The 23511-nt window shown below is 38.5% G+C and overlaps 1 protein-coding gene across 3 annotated transcripts in view; it reads left to right on the forward strand.

Moving 5' to 3' along the window:
• Window positions 1-23511, forward strand: part of KCNH7 (potassium voltage-gated channel subfamily H member 7) — a 321723-nt gene that overhangs the window by 263262 nt on the left and 34950 nt on the right. For 2 of the 3 annotated variants that reach the window (XM_075070160.1, XM_075070161.1), the window contains 3 exons: window positions 2609-3008; window positions 7195-7394; window positions 22052-22295. In XM_075070160.1, the coding sequence (XP_074926261.1) occupies window positions 2609-3008; window positions 7195-7394; window positions 22052-22295 (844 nt within the window). Of the gene's footprint in view, window positions 1-2608; window positions 3009-7194; window positions 7395-9709; window positions 9713-22042; window positions 22296-23511 lie in introns of all 3 variants that reach the window. The other variant, XM_075070162.1, reaches the window with a different exon arrangement.

Genomic DNA, 23511 nt, shown 5'->3' on the forward strand with positions numbered 1-23511 from the left:
TTCATTTAAGAAAATCTCTGACTTCCAAGATACTGATGCACGAGGTGAAACAGTGATTATTATTACGAGTGTCTTGTAGTAGCTGTGATATTTCTACTAAACATCTGTGCTTTTCAAAACTATGCATTTTTTCATCTTTTTGAAATAGCCATTGGTTTGGATTTCTTTCCATTTTTTTAAATATCATGTTCTCTTTGTATTTTTTGTTATGTGAGAGTACAGTCAGTACTGTAAGCATGGCCAAAGTGACTATTTGGTAACTACATAAAGAACTTGAAGAATATCACCTCCTTAGTCCAAGTCCTGATCATAGCAAAAGGATTCAGGACTATCTCATTTTAAAAGGCCACGTAGTGCATTGACCAAATGAATCAAGACTACACTAGATTTATTGGCTAACAAAATGCATCAGTTTTAGCTCAGCCTAGCTGAATATAAAAGTAGTTCACTATCAACAGCAAAGCTGCTCTTTCATCTCTGATAGATTATTTTTTTTATTTGTAACCAAAATGTGAATTTGCTTTCCTGAAGCAAGGTAACTGAAAAACTGGTGTTACCTATTAAGGGCCCAATGAAAAGCTACTCACTTCAAGGGGCTCTGGTTCAAGCTCTAGCTAATCCAAATATGTAACCTCAATAGCTGTGCATGTGATGTTGTAACTGTATTATGCTGATCCACAGTGAACCCTAAACAGCTGCCAAATAAAAATTAAGTGGTTATCCGGCAAATCCTTACTCTCACAGGACCAGCCTGTGCCCCAGTTTGTACAGCCATGCAAGATTTTAAGAAATCAGGTAGCAAGCAGTTGAGGGAGGAGAGCAGCCTCCACAGTGCTGCTACATCCTCTGGGTAAACTGGTGGGAACGGATGTCCTGGGGCAAGCAGTGGAGAATTGTCATGATGAGCATGCTGGGGGAAGTATGCTGTATCAGATACTTTACTAGGTGCTTTCATCTTGGAGCAAGGGGGAATGTAGGCTATGATAGTCTGCCTTCTGTGTGTTCCCGTAGCAGTACAATGGACCAAAGCCATGATTGCACCTACAAATAATTTCATTGAAACCAATGATGCTATTTGCCTAAGGATTGCTCATGTGTGTAAGTGGGACAGGACAGAGTCCTAAACCATTAGACTCTGATCTTGCAAAGATTTATCCATGTGCTTAAATTAAACTCAATATATGCAAGGTTACACACATGCATAGCTTTTCACAGGATCTGGGGCCTCAGTGAACTTCTCAGAATGTTGAAATCACTCTCTTCAGCCTCATCCATCATAATGCAACTGAGGTATTAACTGAAATTATTCTCTGTCAACAGACTCTTGTGAAAAAATTAATTATCCTGCTCCACCTTTCTTCCAATTCCTATAATCAGAAAACAATCATTCATACATCATTTTTTTCTTCTGTTTATTGCATCTTTATGTTCTAATTCAAATGTCCTTCATATTATATTTCATGAATAACAGACTGCACAATACTTACATATTTATTTAGTCCAGGAATAAGTCTGGAAGAAATATGATGATGTCATTAAACTGTTCCCACTGAATTGTTACACTCACAATGGACTTTGATTCAGCTGCCAACTTCATAATTTTTGGCATTACCATCACGTAGTGGTAGCTTAATCAGCTGTTGTTACTCAATTATCACAATGTAGTGTTGTAATATAAGAGAAGCGGATTTGTTATAAACATACTATACTATCCTTTTACAAATGTGCACATGCAGCACATATTTTTCATGTAGAGCTTGACCATATTGTTGTGATCTCACTCTGAAACACATAAAGTAGAGAGAGGTTTAATAAAACATTAAAAACTAGTTTATTACTTAGTGAGAAGACATTTTAATGTGCAGAATATTCCCATCAGAAACTTTCATAAAGCTAAGAGAATTTGTTAAATCTTATATATTATAGATGCATACAGAAAACATCCTGAAATTTACTATGCTTTAATATTACATTCACAGACTTAATGGGTAGCCAAAATATTTAAGTTCTCTATTTGAAATTCTACAGTCACTATTTATAGTGTTCTTGATAATCTATTTTACAGGGCACTAACCACAAGCATATAACATGACTCACTAGTGGATAGGATCTGGTAAATGCCAACTATAGAATGCTGCATAATTGTAGAGTGGTCGACAAACCCCACCTTTCTGCCTAGGGCAGCAGTGGAACTTGGTGCAGTTCTGCTGCACAAAAGGTGGTGCTGGATTTCACAGGCCATACACCATTGGTGATATGTAGCAGTCTAATATTTTGCTACCTTATGGAGTTAGGAAAATAGATCAGGTACAAAGTTAAAATAATTCTAGACATCACAATGATAATTGTTAAAGATGGTGTAACTTAAGAAAACACATCAGACAGTTTATTTCCTCTATATTTTACATTATAATCATGTAGGAGGCTTTGAGAGGAAATGAAATCAACATTAAATTGAAATAGGTTGCTATCACTTAAACTTTTTTGCTTCTAATAAATGACAGTCTTTTCTTTACGCACTTCAGACTGACTTGTTCATATTTGCCATTTGGAGTATGCTTACTAGCGATGAAAATCAGTTTCTAATGTTTGTGTCTTATTTTCACAGACAACAACATTAATCGGTCTTCTGAAGACAGCTAGGCTGCTGCGTTTGGTGAGGGTTGCGCGGAAATTGGACAGATATTCAGAATATGGTGCTGCAGTTCTGATGCTCCTTATGTGCATATTTGCACTAATTGCACACTGGCTTGCTTGCATTTGGTATGCCATTGGGAATGTAGAAAGGCCTTACTTGATTAAAAAAATTGGCTGGTTGGATTCTCTAGGAGAACAATTAGGAAAACCCTACAATGTGACTGATCAAAGCTCTGGACCATCCATCAAGGACAAATATGTTACCGCACTTTATTTTACCTTCAGCAGTCTGACAAGCGTGGGATTTGGAAATGTATCTCCTAACACCAACTCAGAAAAAATCTTTTCCATTTGTGTCATGTTGATTGGCTGTAAGTATTTTTTTTAATTTATTTTATTTTAACTCAGTATTTGAACAATGGATACAATAGAGTTTGTTTGTTAAATTATAAACATGGAGGGAGAAAGACAGATAAATGAAAAAAATGACTATACATAAATATATATTTATAGCATATCATGCTGCATCATGTAGTCTCAGATATGGAATTGTCTCCATAAAATATATATAGATATGAAAATACAATGGCTCCAGTTCCATAAGTTTCTGAAAAATGTGCCTGACTTTAAACACATTAGTAGAACCTTGACTTCTATAAGACCAGTGGTGCAGGAAGACGCTTGCTGAATTGGGGCCAAAGGGAGAAGGTCTCTGAGTGTTTAAAAAACAAAATACAACCTTTTCTCAATAGAAAATGCTTATTTGAGCACTTGTTATGCTCAGGTGAGATTTCCAAATGTGCACAATACGTTCATTAATATCCTACCTGCATCTGTAACCTTGCACAATCTGCATTAAAATGTCTGGTATTGGCCGCTATCCATGTACTGTATTACGATCTGAAATTACTTCTTTCAAAATAAGCAGCTTCCATCTAGTTGGAAACAGTTGAGTTATGACAAAGAAAAAAGCTTTTTAAACACATAGCACGTTGACAAATAAGCCCCAACCTCACCAAGGCCCTCAAGCGTCAAAAGCTGAAAGACATATAGAAAATTGAGAGAACAGACCATCTGAGTATTTGCTTTGCTCCTCTCCTGATTGTGCATTCCAGTTCCATGTTTTGACAGGTGATAACTGAAAAGCCACGAGATTCCGTTGATCTGCCTGTGTTGTGTGGATGTTTGTCCTGTTGCATGGGAAGTGTTGTCAGGCACACACACAGGAACAGATCCAGCACTGTTTGGGCCTTGTTCCTGCCAGTCCTTGGACCATGTGCAGCTGTGAGAGAGAAGAGAGTGTTTCTTTTGCTAGTGTGAGCAGATACTGTGGACAGGCACCAATGAGACTAGGCTGTACACTAGACAGAGTCCTCAGTACTGAGTAGAAATAAATTTCAAGGCCCTTGAGAGTCAGGAAGTGGGTGCCCAAGAGCAGATGATGAAAAAGGGCCCTGCTGTAGGTGAAGGATATGTGAATCTGAGGAGTCTGAGGCTAAAGTACAATGTTCCACTTATCGGTGATATGACTCTTTGGCCTTACTGAAGTTTCAAAGCAGAGGTGACTTGGCATCCAAACAACATTTCTCTCATTGCTGCACCATCAGGTTCCATATGTTCTCTGCCCTGCTCATCACTTTTTACATTGTGTTTATAAGTGCATTACTCATGCATAATCAAGGCCTTTGTTGACAAACTTCAACAGTCTGTAAGAGCCTGGCACCACCACCAAATTCTCCCCGAAATTCTCTGGTTCCCTCTTTCTAGCAGTTGCCTTACTGAGACCACATCATTCATTGAGTTCTGTTTGATCATGTAATAGTCTCATATTCTTTACTCCTTCCATTCTGAGCCAGCACACTCACCTACAAGGAATATGTTAGACAGTTTGTATCAAATACAAAAAGAGGAGGACAAACATGCACCTGGTTCTCTCAGCACTTGGCAACGGAAAATAGCAAGCAGTATAGAACTGGTCTCACTTTGTTCCTCATGACCTTTACTACTGGAAATAGTTGTGGCAATGCACATGAGAACTGTTGAGTATGGCCAAATCCTCATATCCCTACTCAATTCTTTATCAGAAAAAAATCCATTTTGGCTTCAGAGGGAACTTTGACTGACAAGAGGCTAAGAACAGTAGTATTTAGTCTGATGTGAACACATGAAAAATAGGGTTCGTGTTACGATATTCAATTAAAAACTCTCAGGAAAAAAAAATTTCAAGTGAGGTCTCTTAGCTAAATGCTTTATATCCCGCAGAAACGAAATGCTACTGTTTTTTTAAAATGGAACCGCCAAGGTTCAGTTCTCCCTTTAAAAAGTCTATAACTAAAGGAACTATAGGAACCATAATAGCATGGATCTTTTACAAATATAATTATATTTGTATTTTCTGAATATATATGTAGATTTTAAAACAAATTGCTTATTTAAGTCCGACCTCTATCAGACCAAATAAAACACTTTAGTTTCTGTGTTTCCCTGATAACCCTTATAAAGTTGAGATAGGCAACAAGAATCATTTGAAGCCTGGATAGACTTCTATAGGAGAAGAGAGTGAAAAGATTGGACTATTTAATTTAATTTAGGAAAGGTGACATGATAAATATATATCAAAAAAGAACAATATAAAAAAGGTACACTGGGTTACTCCTATTTACCTTTTTCATAATGTACAAACAATGGAATAGTCAATGAAGTTGAAAAAGCATTATATTTAGAGCTGATAAAGGAAATACTTTTGTTTTTACTGAACATAAAATTAACCTGTGGAATTCATTTCTATCACATGTAGTTTAAAGTCTATAATTTAATGAGACTAGACATTCATATGGCAAATGAAGTTATGTTAAAAATGAGAAAAACTATTCAGAAAGGATATAAGTGCTCCTGCATCAGGGCATAAGTCAAGCATGGGGGTTAGGAAGAGACTTCCCCATTAGATAAGTTGTTCCATGGTTGTCCAATACAGGTTTTCTTTCATCTTCCTCTGAAGTATTTGGTACTTTACTAGAAGTGCTGTTTGTAAGACACCGAATACTGGGCCAGAAGGACCATTGGTCTGATTCATACGGCAGTTCCTATCTCACTTGCTTTTCTGATCCATTAACCCACCATAGAGTTTCTCCTTTTGTTAATGAAAACTGCTAAAGGAAAAATATGTAATGTTAAGGTATTCTTCACAAAAACTGAGACTTCATAGCAGCAGTAGCCAATGTCTTTAAAGATAGAACCACCTTTTTTGTAAAACTATTGTTTTAGTAGAGCTTATTTTTAAATCAGATTGAATTCGTTTAGGGATTGGTAATCAAGGTGCAGCATTGAAATTCTCAGTGAAGTTTTAGAGCTTTAATGTAACATTAAAGGAGCTTACATCACAGTAGTTTTTCTCCCTTAGATGAAAGGAACAGTGTTGTCTTTGTCTTTCCAGAAAAAAAATCAAAATGAATACTATAAACTGGTGGTGCTGTATGTCTCATTTGGAAATTTAACAAAATCTATTGAGTTACCAAAAACAGAAATTTAAGGAGTAGAAATCGAATGCACTAAAGCCAGCCTTAGACTTTGATCCTGCAAAGGAGCCACAGAGTCCTATTTATGTCAGTGGTGCTCTACATGGGCATGTCTTCTTACAAGCAAATTGCTGTACACGATAAGGAGCTGAATTTTCAGTGAGCTATTGGAGCTATTTAACCTAAGGTGACTTGCATCTGGTTCTGCTTTTTATTTATGTAAATAGGTTATCTCCATTAATTTATCTCCTAGAAATGGAACGGACCTTGAAAAGTCATTGAGTCCAGCCCCTTGCTTTCACTAGCAGGGCCAAGTACTGATTTTGCCCCAGACCCCTAGGTGGCCCCCTCAAGGATTGAACTCACAACCCTGAGTTTAGCAGGCCAATGCTGTCCCTCCCCGTTAGAATGGCTCCAAACATTTCTTATATTATAACAGATTTTAAAATACAAAATTGAGATTTGGCTGCAAACATCCAACAGTCCATCCAGTCTCCATTATTTCAACCTATGTTATTTAAAAGTCTGCATTATATGAAACTGGATCTTATCCCCGTATAACATTTAATTAGATTGAAAAAGAATCTGTTACTCAAACTAACCTCCCAATAGCCTTTAGATAATCAAGGTCGCACTCTACTTCAGTTTTAGGCCCCAATCCTGCAAAACTTATGTACCTGCTTACTTTTGCTCACAGCAAACAGTCCTGTTGAAGTCTATAGGTTGGTAAAGTTAAGCCACAGGTGCATAATCTTCACAGAATCAGAACTAAAAATCTTCAAAACCAAACACTAATATTTTTAAAACTTCTTTCAGTGAATGTTCCTTCTGTGAAGCTCACCATTAACATACTCAGACAATTAACAAGCTATGAATGTCTGTCTTATATCAGGCAATATCAAATCCAGTTTCTGTTTAGAAGACCAAAATGTCACTAACTCTGATCTCAGCTGTTTTCCATACTCGTCTCTGCAGTAATAACAGCTGTGTTGTGTGCAGAATGTAGTGATCTTAGCTAACTGTTTGTTTCTATCTAATCCAGCATTAATGTATGCGAGTATTTTTGGAAATGTATCTGCAATAATCCAAAGACTGTATTCGGGAACTGCACGGTATCACATGCAGATGCTGCGAGTAAAAGAGTTTATACGCTTTCATCAAATCCCCAATCCTTTGCGGCAGCGGCTCGAGGAGTACTTCCAGCATGCGTGGACATACACCAATGGCATTGACATGAACATGGTATGTAATTCTACTTTTGGAAATTAATATCACAAAGTCCTACTGGTCTAGAATGAAACAATTCTCATAATTTTGGAGATGCTAGATTATGTTTCTTTCTCGCAGATTTACTTTTTGCCCTGGAGACAGGCCCAGGTTCCCAATCCATGTCATCACATGGTGTTGAAACAAGATGTCACATAGTAGTGTTCTATTATACAGTGCAATGTAGCATAGACATCACTTTCCCCCTTTTGACTGAAACCAAAGAGAGTTCTGCATAAATATTTACAGTTTGGAGCAGCCCAGATTCCATTGTTAACATGGAGTTCCATGATTAACGTGGGAAGCAGCCAGTGGTGTGGCACAGATGGTGAGGAAGAGACAATGGCCAATATTTTTTTTAATGGCTAGTAATTGTGGTGAGTGCTTCAATTTTTGGGTGCCAGAGTTGGAATGTTTTAAAGGTATCTGACTTTCCAAGAATGGATACTCAGCACCAAAGTTGGGCATCCAAAAACTGAGGCATTCCAAATCACTAGTCACTTTGAAAATCTTGCCTATAGTACTAATCATTGAACTCCTAGTGTTGGTGCATGTAGTACAGGTTGGGAACCACTGCCGGATGCTATGGACTAAAAAAAATGAAGTGGGGAAAGAGAATCTTAAGAACACTTGCTCCAAATGCAGTTTCTTTCAGGATTTCTTTTAAACATTTGGCTTGATCCAGACACTTCAGTTTCACACCAGTGTAACTCAGTTGGAATATACAGCATCACACTTGCATAAAATCAGTACAGAATGAGGCCCTTTCTCAGCATTTCATGACACGGCACTAGTATAATGTACCATGTACTTTGGAGATGGGGAAAGTGGATTAGTTGGCATCCCAAAAGAGAAGAATTGTAATCAGAAAATAGCCTGAATAGCAACTGTGCTCCCACCCACCAATCTCCGTGTCTTTGCTGAAAGCCATCACAGTATTAACCATTCAGCAATTCACAGAGTTCTTACTATTTTAGAAAGAAATGCCAGGATACTTTTTACCCATGACACTTGATTATAGACACTGACAGAATATTGTAAATAAGTCTTATAACAAGCTACAGACTATGGCATGCTAAAAGGAAATAACATCATTAGCAGAAGTAGGCATGCACTTGCTTTGCTTCTTTTCCAAAAGACAGAAATCTCCTTTCTGATAAGTTGAATCACTCAAGTTCAAACCACCAATGGCATAATACAAGCTCAGATAACTTCCTAAGCTATTCTAAGACTGACGGATCTGAGACCTTGCCTAGCTTTATAAATGGTTGAAAGGAAAAGAAACTCCACAAGTTTCAGTACAATGCAAATATAAATTAAACCCTTACTAATGTTGCCTTAAATATAAAATCTTCCAGAGGGGAGGTTGTTTCTCTGTGAATAAGTTGGAAGAGTGCACACCTTACATCAGCAGATAAGGGCAGTGATTTGATAAAAGGCATTTAGGACTCAATTACTGATAGCTTGACTTCTTGGTTACTGTTACATAAATCTATAAACAATTCCCCAATGCCAACATGCACACAGTCAGACACACTTCTGCAGGCATTGCTGCACCTCAAGGGAGAATTCATACCCCAGAACAGGTGGTGTTTGCACAAGCCTCTCTTGGAGGTTACACTAGTGGAAAGGCAACATCGGAGCTTGATTCTATATGTTACTGAATGGCCCTAACTCTCACTGAAGTCAGTGGGGTTTGAGATGCTCAACACTGTGCTGGATCAAGCCCTTGAGTTGGAGTAGGTCTGATTCTAGTCCATCACAGTATTTCTGAAGGTATTAACAGGAGTGTACCTTAAAAGGAACTCATTCACCTTTGATTACTGGATGTGACTGCTGTGGAGACACCTGTATGTGAAATAGTACCCACTAATTGGATGTTGTCTGGTTAAACTTCGCATAATGCAGAAATTGCTGTGTTGGGAGTTGTCTTAGATTTGTCATTTATGTGAAATACAAATTAAATGGATTAAACATCCCCACCTACATCAATATGATTTGTGAGGCAGTATGAAGGTTTTGTTTTAAATAAAATATGAAACAATAACAATCCAGATTAGTGGCTTGTTTTGTTATATTTTATTTCTTACTCTCTCATGCTATTCTATCTCTCAAGTCTATGACAATCATTTAATTTACTTTTAATGTGTGTTTGTTTGAATATATTACACATCAATTCAAGGTTGATATGCCAGTTGTCTGATTTATGTTGTACTTATGAAAGATTTATCTCTTTCTTGTCTGCTTCATTCCTAAATACATGGAATAACACCATCCACTGGTAAGAGCAGGAGGTATTTCTATCAAATTTAATTCCAGTGTAAAGTGTGGAGAATATCCATGTTATGTGTTGGGTTTAGAGCTTGTTTAATGTTTTCTATTTTCAGTTGTAACCTTTTTGCATGATGAACTGGTAGATAATAAAGAGGCACCTAAATTGAATCAGATGTGGGGCAAAACAGATAAAACTGCGTGATGTTGCCACATTTATTAGACAGTTTTATCCCACAACTCTAATCAAACTTCTGTCGAAAAAAAGTCACGTGTATATGATATTCATTAGTTAGTTGCTCTGTAGAAATGTCACACTCTGATAAACTTGCCATGCTGATCATTCTGCGTTTTCCTTTCTATGTGAATGCTTTTAGTTCAAACCCCATATGCATGTTAACAGCAAGTACTGATGAAGCTTTCTAGGCTCTAAACCATGTCCATATGCAATGGACTGGCATGTGGTTTTGAGAGTTTGAACTTGCATGAAATCTCTATATTTACATCCAAAGGGACCAATTCTGTCCTCAGGCAAGTGTGTGACTCCTGCCAATTTCAACTTGAGTTCTGTGTGAATATCTAAGGGCAGAATTTGATCCTGACTCCTCCTCACTCCCCCATCTCATCACTGAAATCTGAGTAAAAATAAAGTCTAAAATAATTTTCCTTCTTTGAAACATGAAATTTATGAATAATTTACATGATGTGCATAACTAATAAAATGAATTTTGTTTTAAAAAATGCTTTTTAATAATTTAAGAATTCAGGGAAAACAAATTAACTTTTCACCTAAGAAATAATACTGTACTTAGATAAATAAACTTACTTTCTTTAAAAAATCCTGCAGTTTTTTACTGAAAATAAGGAGATAATATTTCATATTCATCTTAGATGACTAAACATAAAAGTAACCTTAAAGCTCTGGTGGTGAAATATGATAAGAAAATGATTAATTTGTTCCTCTCTGCTTCTCTTCTACATCTCTTTGATTTTTATGCATTGCATAATGTATTTTGATAAAACAGTTGTACGGATAATATAATTTTGCATGGATTGGATAAACAGTATTTAGGATTTACTTTAATCTGGATCAAATTTTTGAGTCTACAGAATAAGCATAATTTAAATCATGCTGTTGTTTAATTCACTGGCAAAGTTAGTTACAAAAGATGATTTATAATGAAAGCTCCCACCAGTCCCTGAGATTTAAAAGGATTATTTTGTTATGTTCTAGAATTTTTCAAACTATCCCGTTCTGTTTTTCTTGTATTCTTTTCTCCTTATGTTTTCCACTTCCTTTCAGTATTATCAGTCCAGCACCCACTGATAACAGCATGACTGTACTACTCCTTATAGAAAGAAGCGATACTTAATATCCAAAGATCCTTTTTTCAATTATGCACATGTTTCTTCTAACCCCCACTTTCCCATGGATTTTTCTTTGCATCACACTAGGTGTATTGGTTTATTTTTGCCTAAAAAAAAATCCAAAATAAGTGGGCCATGCTCTGGAAAGGGTTTGCCCAAACATGTATTTTAATTAACATTTCAAATATAGACCGAAGAAACTTTTACTTTTTATTTTTGGATTTAGTACTGTAAAAGGGGATAACAGGTTGTAAATTCTTCCAATATACATTGTTAGGCCCTTCTCCTGCAAACACTATGAATCTGCTTAATTTTGACACATGTGACTAGTCTCATTGACTGCAATGGTGCTAGTTGTGTGTGTAAAGAAAAGCACCTGCATAACTATATGCAGGATAAGGGCCATAAATGGTACTGTACCAAAAAGGCAGCTTTCACCAGCTGGTAGTGCACAGAAATTTCTCAGTTTTATATTTTATGGTACAACTGTTTCAACACAGTCTGCATTTGCTTATGCTGCTCATACAATCACTTCTGAAGCCCAAAGTGATGCTACCATCATGTGCTATCTTTGTACATCCCAGAAAGATAAGAGAACAATGCACGTTTCACAAGCCAAAGTGAGGTTAACTTAACTCCATCCTGACCAGAGCCATTAACTACATTGATTTCTCTATCACATCTGAACTGTACCCAAATTGCAAGAGTTTGGATCATTAACCTCTAAATGAATTGGCTGAGATTAGAACTGAGTGGGAATTTTCTAACAGAAAGGGTTTTTTCTGAAAATGTCAAATTGATGAAACTGAAACTTTTTGCAGGAACATGCCAGCTGCAGTGAAAACTTTTGATGCAGAATGGGAAATTTTCTGAAAATTTTCAAAATAAAATAGAATTGCAGGACAGTTTCCTACTCAGTTTTACTTGATACAGCTAAAAAGTACTTAAAATATGAATAGATTGGGAATTGGGACGTTGTTTTTTCCTTGTCTATAGCAATAATGGCTAATGAACAAAAAAACTACAGCAAATCAAGAGATCCAACAGAAGAAACTTATGGGACTTGAGTATATGAATGAATTAATCTTGTATCAATAGTTCATTTCATTGTTTTGTGGACTAAAGTTTACAAAGAGGATAATTACTAATCTTTCTACCATTGATTGCCTTCATTCCATAATGACGACAGGATATGACTCACCACTGAACTGACTATGCAGTAAAAAAAGATGAGAGATGGTCAGCCACATTCTACAACAGTTGACGTTTCCAAGAGGTTTTCAGGAGTGAAAATTTCAGTGATCCATTATGGAGCTCACAGAGACATGAGGAGGCCTTGTGGTAAAGGCACTGGACTGGAACTCAGGAGATATAGCTTCTGTTCCTGGCTCTCCCATGTGTGACCTTGGGCAAGTTATTAACATCTTTGTCTTATCTGCCACTGGGACAAGGATAAAATCATACTTCCCTGTCTCTCAGGAGTGGTGTAAGGCAAAAATAATTGTCTGAAAGATTTCACAGTGATGAAGTCCCTATACATACTTAGATAGACAGTGATAATCAGAACGAAATCTGCATTCAAAAGAACAGGTCACAGCCTGAAGCCTGGCCTTTCACTCTGCCCATCTTAGAAAAGAGACTGCCTACATTGTCCCTGGAAACCTCAGGGACCTTGTCAGCTTCCTAATTTTTATAGTAGTAAAAATGATTCTCTCCTTGAATTAGGGGGTCAATGACCTAATAAAACATTCGGACCACTTGCTGTCCACAACATTTAAACTCCCAAACACTGCCTATCACCATCCAGTTCGCCACAGCTCTCCGATAAATTCACAAAGTTAATAAGGAAGCTGGCATGTGGATGGAGAATTCCAGCAAAAGTATTTCACACAAACCTGTATGTAAGTGCTGATTGAAGCCAAAAGAGTCATCTACTCCATGATGATAGCAATCAGCAAATCTCATCCCAAGGGGAATCACTTGAAAACCCAGACTGCCGACTCTGACTGCTATCTGTTTTAAGGAACTCTTTCATATTGTGCCAAAATCATGTGACTCCATGACAGTTTTTAGGCACGGAGAAGAAGAATCTCATATTTCCACCCATTGAGATAAGAAATATGTCTAATCCTATACATAGAGGCACTAGATGCACTAAAGGATTTTGTGCCTCCACCTATGACCTTGCCCCTTGTCCTTTTTAACTGGTCAAAGCCATGTAAAATGCCATGTGAAATTCCCCCTGCTCACAGAAACAGTTAACTCCTCCTAGAGATGGAACTTGGTCTGGTGTCCTAGTATCCTGAAACATGCTCTAAATGGCATGTTCTCAAAAAAGTAAAACTCGGACACCACTGACATAGCTTAACTATTGTATAGTCTAGAACCTCTTCTCCCTGGCAAGGTTATTATGTAAGTGAATGCAAAGAGACTTTAGTAGTGCCTGGCCTTCAGTGATAGCCTAGATCCCTCCAGTCAGCCTTCAGGCTGGTTCCTGTCAGACAGCCAAAACTGATGGAAGATATCCTTATGATGAACAGTGGCAGAACAGTGGTGCTGAAACTGCTAGAATTGTCAGCCATTCTGGATACTATCAATCACAAGATATTATTGCTTGATCCTGTCTGTTATAATGAGAATCAATGGGATGATTTAAACTATCTATTCTTTTTTCTTCTCAAAGATCCTGAGAGTCAGCTGTTTCTCTCCTTCCCATGAACTTTACTCATGAACTCCCAGAGGGTGCAACAGTTAGGGACCTGATACGGAACCCATAAAATAGAATCTTTTGATTGACTTCATTGTGTTTTGGATCAGGCCTATAATGAGATGATGAGGGGTACATTGCCAGTAATTTCACACAGCTCTGTCACCTTTTTATTCATCTTAGAAAGTGCGGTCTCCCTGATATCCTACCACATAAAGTAAATTGGAGTAAAGAACATCTGGCTCTAACTGAATCCAGGAAAGACCAAAGAAATGATAGTTAGAAGAAAGAATCTCTGGATCTGTCTGAGGGTTTAGATGTTTCTTTAGTTTCTTTACCAAAACTTTCTCACTTCTTTCCATAAAAACTGGAGATTACAGACAGAATATTAACTAGTGAGATTACTAGCCATAAATGACCCATGTGTCACCCTGTCCTTCTAAAAGGAGGAATTAACAATCTTCTCCAATTATAGACAAAGTGTTTCCTCGCTGGACTTCTCAAAAGAAGGAATACATATAAGTCCAACTCATAGGTTGGAGCCTGAAGCTCCCTAAGTGTCTATGGAATGTAAGTCTTGAAACATTGTTACATGCCTCAAAGACTTATCTCCTATAGTCATATCGATAGGTTTAAAAATTGCTTTTTTCACTGTAGATGGAAGAGAATATGGTGGAAAAATATAAAATATCTTTCTCCATTCTGCATCTCGCTCTGATCTATAGTAAACTGTCTAAAAACCCAGCCAAGTAAATTGTATTAACTTTAAAAGTTCTTAGAAGTTAGGCTGACATAGGCTGGAATAGCTATAACATAGCTAACTCCCAGGGAAATGCAGCTATGTTGATATAGGAATGTTTCACTTGGTGTGACTGCCATTGCTCAGGGAAGGCTATTCCTACACCAACAGAAAAAAAATTTCCATTGGTGTAGACTGCATCTACACACTAAAGGGTTATGTCAGAATAGCTATGATGTTGTAGCTTTGCATAGTGTAGACATATGCTAAGGCATGTACCTGGGTATTAGATAGGTTTGTTAAGGAAAAGCATGTGGACAGTCCCTCAATAAATACTCCAAGGGCTTAATTCTGCATCTATTGAAGTCAATGGAAAAAATCCCATTGACTTAAATGGTGCAGGATTAAGCCCATAATGCATATATGATCTCTTATGTGCCTTCGCTTATCCCTGTCTCTTTGATTATTGGTATACCTGCCTGCATTCATAAACAGGTCTGACTCTCCTTGGGGAGGGATGCCAGGCAAAAATGAGTTTGAGGTGAGCCATCGTCCTAACATAGTTAGTGTGATCTCTTCTGCAGAAAGTCTACTCTGATTGTCAAGTGCATGCCACTTTATATTTGATCATGTCAGTATCAAGAGAGACAATTTGAACCATTGGAAGATGGACACAGAGTACAAGGAACACCACTGACTGCTACCAGAACCAGTGTATAGCAACGTTTACTGCTTGTGGAATCAAAATATATGAAAAAAAAGAGGGATACTGCATCCCTCAGGCTTTCCATCCAAAGGCAAGCTTATGCCTGATAGAGAAAAACCCTGAATTTCCAATGAGTGTGAAAGCAGTACTGCTGAATACAAAACACAAATCATGTACCACACTTGCCCCAATGAATATGCAATATGTAAAAGGAATGTAGCTTGAAATGGTCGGCAAAAATACATGGAACGTGACACTGTGGGGCAAGTACAGCAAAGATAAAAACAAAGAAACAAAACACATTGCATCACATGATCATATGAGCCACAACACATTAATAAAAGGCCTGTTAGCCTGGTGCAAAAACAGCTCCGAGGCTAGCACATACATGTGTTTCTTAATGATTCCTCATTTATAGAGGATTTACTGTGCATTAATCCTGACCAACCTGGAAAGGAGACTCAGTTAAGGGATGAAAAAGACCTTGTGAAATAGTGGTTACCTTGAAATACTCATCATGAACTACATAGGGGACTTTGACTTTACTGATGTATTATTGGGTTTTTCAGGAGTATAATCCCACCAATAAAGCAATGGAAATAACTGCTGTAGCAGTATCCTGATTTGCATCTATTGGAGTACTTCCCTAGTCTCTTGTAAGGGACAGAAGTTGATGGCATATCAAAAAACTGTTCAGAAGTTCAACAGAAAATGCAAAACCCACATGGCTTATCATGCACATTATTATTGACTCAGACAGTAAACACAGGCCACTTTCCCTAATTATGAATTGTATCTATCAGTAGCCAATATAAAAGTAAGATGGTTGCCAGAAGTTAAACCTCATAGATATTGTTCATTTTACTGTCATAAATCCTTGTTCACCAAGATACATGTGTCTATAAGGTGCCACAGGATTCTCTGCTGCTTTTACATGTGAGATTGGCATCCAGTAGAACATTCTTGGAAAAGCTTTCAATACCAGTCATCTCAGGGTATGTCTACACTGCCATGCCAACTGGTGCTGGATAACAGGCATGTAATTGCAGGTGTTCGGGCTTGGGCTGGAGCCCAAGCTTTGGGACATAGCCTGAATGTCTACACTGCAATTAAACAGCCTCTTAGCCCAAGCCCCGTGAGCCCCAGTCAGCTGGCATGGGCCAGTCGTGGGTGTCTCACTGGAGTATAGACATACCTGCAGTAAGATATGTGGCAAAAATTCCACACCACATCCAAAGAACTAATCTTCTAGCCAATATGAATAATAGCAATACTTTCCTTTCTAGGTTGCTCCAGATCACGACACACAGCTTGGCATAGAGAATTCTCTCCTGTGTATGAGCTTAACTGTGCTTACTGAGGATGCCAAACAGGGCTGGCTCCAGGCACCAACATCCCAAGCAGGTGCTTGGAGCGGCAATCTGCAAGGGGTAGTAGTCCATGTGTTTTTGTCCCCAAGCAGCATGCCGAATTGCTGCCGCGGATGGCGGGGGAAGTCCATGTGCCGTTAGGGCAGCACGTGCGTTTCCATGGCGGTGGCAATTCAGTGGCAGCTTCTATGTTCAGCTGTCCGCGGTGGCGCAGCGTCTGTCTTCCAGTTGAAGAAAGAAACTGCCTCCGAATTGCTGCCCTTGCCGACCGCGGCGGTAATTCAGTGCGCTGCTTGGAGCAGCAAAAACAGTAGAGCTGGCCCTGATGCCAAATAAGATCAGTCAAACATTATATGCCATACAGTGAATTGCAAAGATGAGGAATGAGTTTGTGCCCCATGACTGCCAAAGAACAGAGCTAAAACCCATAGTAAAGAAGTACAATAGAATTGTGGGGACAGCGGAATCTCCTGAATTACACTCAAGTGCCATGGTGGGGAAGCCCCTAGAGCAGGGGCGGGCAAACTTTTTGGCCTGAGGGCCACATCGGGTTTCCAAAATTTTATGGAGGGCCAGTTAGGGGAGGCTGTGCCTCCCCAAACAGCCAAGCATGGCCGGGTCAACACCCACTATCCATCCCCATCCAACCCCCGCTCTCCTTCCTGACTGCCCCTAAAGGCTCCTGCGCCCATGTTCCACACCCCCGCCCCCTTTCCACCACCCCAAACTCCTGTGCCATCTATCCAACCCCTCCTGCTCCCTGCCCCGTTACCATGCTGCCTGGAGCACCAGTGGCTGGCACCGCTACAGCTGTGCTGTCCAGAGCACCAGGACAGGCAGCCACACTGGATTAGAAAAGAATAAGTAAATTTTATGGCAAATTGTGTTTTAAATTATTCTGTCAATTTGCTAATATTTAAAATATGATCAAGTATAATATAAGTGGTGAGGCAATTCCGCTCTTAGTAGTACTGTATATACCAATGTTCTAACAAATTTTAACTCTTCTGACATCAAAAATTTAGGCTGTGATTTTTCAAAGCTGACTTAATGGAGCTAAGCCCCCAATTCCCATCACAATTAAATAGACTTTGGGTGCCCATTTGCCTTAGGGACTGTTGAAAATCATAACTTCAAATCATAAATGCTTTTAATACCTGATTAGGGTATAATCTGTCTGGGGCAGGGCCTGTCTCCTCCTACATGTTTGTACAGTGCCTAGTGCCTAGCATTTTGGGTGCTATTGAACTATTAATACAGCAACTAACAAATACAAAGCAGTGGTTTATAATATCTTCATAGTCAGAACAAATTAATGACCTTTCTACTTGTTTCTCTAAATAAACCAAAATGTGCAGAAATATTAACTAAACCAACAAACATGCTCTGCATAGCTTTTGTTTAACAGTAAAGTACAATCCTCTGTTAATTAATACAAATACAAATGGAAGTGAATCTGATTCATGTTAAGGCTGTGCTTTTGTGTGTCTGACAACATAAAAACATTTCACTTTTAGCACATCTGAATTGAAACTATGTTGGTATTTCATATTTAAAACTTGGGCTCTTCTAAATTACATCAAAATGGGAGCATAACAAAAAGAAAGAGAGAAAAATAATTAAACACTTCAAAATATTAAGTTCTTTTCTTCAATCACATGAACAGAGACCAAAATAATTTTAAAACAAGTATTTCCAAGTTTTCATCCCCCCGATGGCTGATCTAATATGTTTAGATATCAGTTTTGCTGTATTATTCAGAACATGGTAAATTTGGTAAACGATAGCAACTTTTTAATACGTTTGGATATAACCATAATAAAATAAATAGAATCAACTGTACTTTAAGCAGTATCTGATTACATGTAGAAAGACATTGGTAACAGAGTGCTAAAATAGGAGCTTTTCCTTTTTTGTTTTTTTTGTTTTCCTTTGCTTCTTGTTGAATTCTGGCTTCTTTAAAGATGCATAGACTGGCGTGATAGCGTCCAAAGGCCGTAAATTAAAACTATTTGTATAAATGTGTGTTATAACGTTGTTTTCTGTTATTTCACAGTAGAAGCTCTGTTGATTTCTGTTAGCAATCATAGAAATATTTCAAAAGCAATTAAAGGTACTAATGTTTCATTTGTAAATCATAGCTTGGCTTTGGTGGACAAATAGCCTCGTGTCAGAAATGTACACGTCCCTCTTCTCTGTTAACGAGGCGAGTGATAGCAGTTAAGAACCTATTTATGCAGTAGGAATGAGTGCACAGAGCTTTATTGTGCTGAAATAAGAAAACATACAGAGAGGACTGAATACTGTTATGACAGGAATTATTTTAAATTGCATTCTCTACAGAAATACCCATTGATATTACTTACGTGTGGGTGTACACGTTGTAAAAGAAAAAATAGTAGATCAATAGAATGTGTTAATAGCAGGAAGGCAAATCCTGTTCACATTGCTCATATGATTAGTCCCATTCTGTCGAATTCAGATATGCATATGCAACTCCCCCTGAAATCAAAGAAAATTGTGCAATAGAAGAGAATTTGGCCCATTAACTTCAATGGAATTCTCTGCATAAGTGAAAAACAAGCAGGATGTGGCCCATGAAGTGGATAGTGCATAGTAACTTATGTGTGAGTCCTGTTTCTGAATACAATGAGTTTACTCAGTGGGTGGGCATTGTTTCCATTGAAACGAATGGTAAACCTTGCCTTACCTTCGGACAAAACAAAGGCTAAAGCTGAACAATTTAGCAAATCTCTCGTCCATGATGACCAAGTTGTAAGCAGAATCCTTGTCTTCATTCCATGAACAAAATTAACATTGTATCTTTGGGGAATCCTGAGGTTCTAGTTCAGGTAAACTCCAGTGAACCTGAATAACAGGTGAGCAAGTCCCTGTAGTTTATGGGCCAGATCCTCAGCTTGTGTAAATCTGGCTTGAATGGAATACACAGAATTGCTACAGAGGATCTCATAGACTCATAGACTCATAGGTCAGAAGGGACCAATATGATCATCTAGTCTGACCTCCTGCACAAGGCAGGCCACAGAACCCTACCCATCCACTTTTATAACAACCCCTAACCCATGACTGAGTTATTGAAGTCCTCAAAATTGTGGTTTGAAGACCTCCAGCTGCAGAGAATCCACCGCAAGCGCCCATGCCCCACGCTGCAGAGGAAGGCGAAAACACTCAGGGCCTCTGCCAATCCGCCCTGGGGGAAAATTCCCTCTCGACCCCAATATTGGCGATCCGCTAAACCCTGAGCATGTGGGCAAAGACTCACCAGCCAGCACCCAGGAAGAATTCTTGCAGTAACTCAGTTCCCATCCCATCCAACATCCCCTACAGCCATTGAGCAGACTTATCTGCTGATAATCCAAGATCACATTGCCCAAATTAAACATCCCATCATATCATCCCTCCATATTACTTATCAAGCTTAGTCTTAAAGCAGATAAGTCTTTTGCCCCCACTACTTCCCTCGGAAGGCTGTTCCAGAATTTCACTCCCCTAATGGTTAGAAACCTTCGTTAATTTCAAGTTCCTAAACTTCCTATATCCAGTTTGTACCCATTTGTCCTGTGGCCCTACATTAGTACTAAATTAAACTGGGTTGTACATTTCTAAATTAATATATTTAACAACACATCAATTGTAAATTTCACAGTTATGCAAATTATAGTTTTAATAGTTTTTTCCTATTTTATCTATTTAAATTTTCAGTTGTGGGAAATGATGGGGGTCAGACAATAATTGTTGTAGACCTGAGAGTCAAAAAGTTAAAGTCTTGTAATCATTAAACAACAAAATAGGCCACGTCACAGGTCAAGATATACAAAGTAAGTGTACTTAAACCCAAACTCTAATTCTCAAGCAGCATTTTTCTTTACTTCTGCTACTTGTAAATTTTGATTATTATCAATGGAAATACTTTTATTCAGCGTGTATGGTGAAATCGACATTTACTGACCTTACCTATAAAAATCTAATCTCCAACGCTTAGTTATATCTTATTGTTATCCTGTTGAAATATCTTCATACATATTCTGATTACATTTCCTGGAATGCAAGAAATTAAAAAATTATGTGTGGGAACTACATAGGGTGACCAGACAGCAAATGTGAAAAATCGGGACAGGGGGTGGGGGGTAATAGGAGCCTATATAAGAAAAAGACCCAAAAATTGGAACTGTCTCTATAAGATCAGGACATCTGGTCACCCTAGCGCTACAATTCCAAGAGACCCTGCTAGTATTCAAATTAAATGATATAGAGAACACCTATTAGAGCCCATATTTTGATCAAACTACATGTTCATTAAATTGGATGAATTGAAAATACAGTAACTCCTCACTTAAAGTCATCCCAGTTAACGTTCTTTCATTGTTACGTTGCTGATCAATTAGAGAGCATGCTCGTTTAAAGTTGCGCAGTGCTCCCTTATAACATTGTTTGGCAGCTGCCTGCTTTGTCCCACTGCTTGCAGAAAGAGCAGCCCATTGGAACTAGCTAGTGGGGGCTTGGAACCCGAGTGGACTGGCAGTCACCCCTATCAGCTCCCCACTCACCTAAGTTCCCTGTGTGGCAGCCACCCAGCAGGCTATCACTTGCCAGCAGTTCAGCTGTCCCTCCCCACACTGCCATGTGCTGCTCCTGCCCTCTGCCTTGGAGCTGCTCCCAGGAGCCTCCTACTTGCTGTGTCGGGAGAGGGGGAGAAAGAGGAGAGCTAATATCAGGGTGTACCCTTCCCTCCTGCACCCCGGTTACCCCATCTCCATAGAGCAGGGGTAGAACATAACAGGGCTCAGGACAGAGGGAGGGAGGGAGCATGCTGTTGAGCTGCTGTCTCAACTTCCTGGTCTACTTAAAAAGGCAATCTACTTAGAGTGGTTCAGCGTACTTAAAGGGGCAATGCACATCTCTCACACACACAGGATGTGTGTATCTGTCTGTCATGCTGTCTCCCATCCCTCCATTCGTGCTGCCTTGTAGAGTATGAGGCTACATTAACAACGTGTTAACCATTGAGGGCTCAGCTGAGTTCTAGTTCATCATTTAACAGTAAGGCATTCCCTGGGAAATATCCCACTCTCTGACTCCACCACCTCAACCAAGTTTCACAATCATCATTGCTGTGTACAGTATTAAATTGTTTGTTTAAAACTTATACTATGTATACACTTTTTGTCTGGTGAAAAAAAAAATCCCCTGGACCCTAAACCCCACTATTTACATTAATTCTTATGGGGAAATTGGATTTGCTTAACATAGTTTCACTTAAAGTCACATTTTTCAGGAACATAACTACAACATCAAGCGAGGAGTTACTGTATTCTGAACAGCCTTGCTACTCACCAGTATTTTTATGTCAATGCATTCATATTGGGAATAAAGAAAACATTACTATGCAAATAATTTTAAATAACTTGTACTGATGTGAAACTCTTTCATTTTTCTCTTCAGGTCCTAAAGGGGTTTCCAGAATGCTTACAAGCTGACATTTGTCTACACCTCAACCAAAACTTGCTTCAGAACTGCAAAGCTTTCCAGGGGGCCAGTAAAGGTTGTCTCCGAGCTTTAGCTATGAAGTTTAAGACAACCCATGCTCCTCCTGGTGACACTTTAGTCCACTGTGGTGATGTTCTTACAGCTCTTTACTTCCTGTCAAGAGGCTCCATTGAAATCCTCAAGAATGACATTGTTGTAGCCATTCTTGGTATGTATTTACAAATGAAGGAGATGGAATGTCATCTTTCTGCTAGCACAAACTACAGAACAGCAGACTGAAAAGGTCCATTGCCATATTTGGTTCGTGTACCCTGTGAATGATTCAGTCACTTTAAAATCAAGCTTCTAAGTGACTAGTTTAGCAGCACCACCTACATAATATTCTTACCTCATGGTTAGGAAGGGAACCTGACCATATCACAAGTGACTTTGCTGTACAGGGGAAAGGATAGGATCTGGAGAGTCCATACAGGGAGTGGAGAATGCCTGTGCACCAAAGAGCCCACCTGCCTGTGCATTTAGAATTTTCCCTGATCAACTCCAAAATAAATCCCTGCCTAAGTTAATATTATGTGAAACAGCATTAATATAGACAGTTCCTCCTACTGTGAGTCAGTCCTATGGCATTGGCTCCTTAGAGGTGAGGTTACAATTGGAGATGGGTGAATAATGGATTTTTCCATGCATTGGCAATTCCAAAATATTGGGAGGAAAAATTGGTTCGTGTCAAAACACAAACAAAATTTTGAAAAATTTAAAAGTAAAAAAACCCGTTTTGAGTCCAACAAAATGTTTCACTTCAATTTTGAGCATTTTAAACATTTTGACTGTTTCTTTTAACAGAATTAAAAGACATGTTGTCATAAACAGATAGCTAAGGGTTAATGTTTCTTTTACCTGTAAAGGGTTAACAAAGGGAACCAAACACCTGACAGGAATCAGGAAACCGGATTTTTCAAAGCTTAAGGGAGGGAATTTGGGGGTGTTTCTTGGTCTTGGGTCTTTGTCTGTTCTGTGCTATCTCAGCTATGAGAGGGTCTATTTCCAGTCCTTCTAATTCTTCTGTTTTCCATTGGTAGTACCCAAATGTCTAGCAAAGTTATAGTCTTTTAAATTGTTTTGCTGTATTTGCCATTCTGTGTTCTGGGTGGTGGAGTCTTTATGGTTATTTGGGCTAATAAGTTTACTTTTTTTAAAATTGTATTGTTTTGGGGTAAGGCTGTTTTTATCCCTTTTCTATTGTTGTTCCATTTTTCTATAAGTTGAAAACCTGTATCTTACCATCTAGGTTACACGCGAACTGTATTCTATTCTTTCTCTTCTTCTTTTTATTAAAAGTTTTGCTTTTTAAGATGTGATTTTTTTTTCTAGTTGACCCACCAGGAAATTGGTGGGAGAAAGGAAAGACAGGGGGGAGGGGAAAA

Source organism: Chelonoidis abingdonii, chromosome 10 (genome assembly GCF_003597395.2).
Source record: "Chelonoidis abingdonii isolate Lonesome George chromosome 10, CheloAbing_2.0, whole genome shotgun sequence".
Lineage (NCBI taxonomy): Eukaryota > Metazoa > Chordata > Testudines > Testudinidae > Chelonoidis > Chelonoidis abingdonii.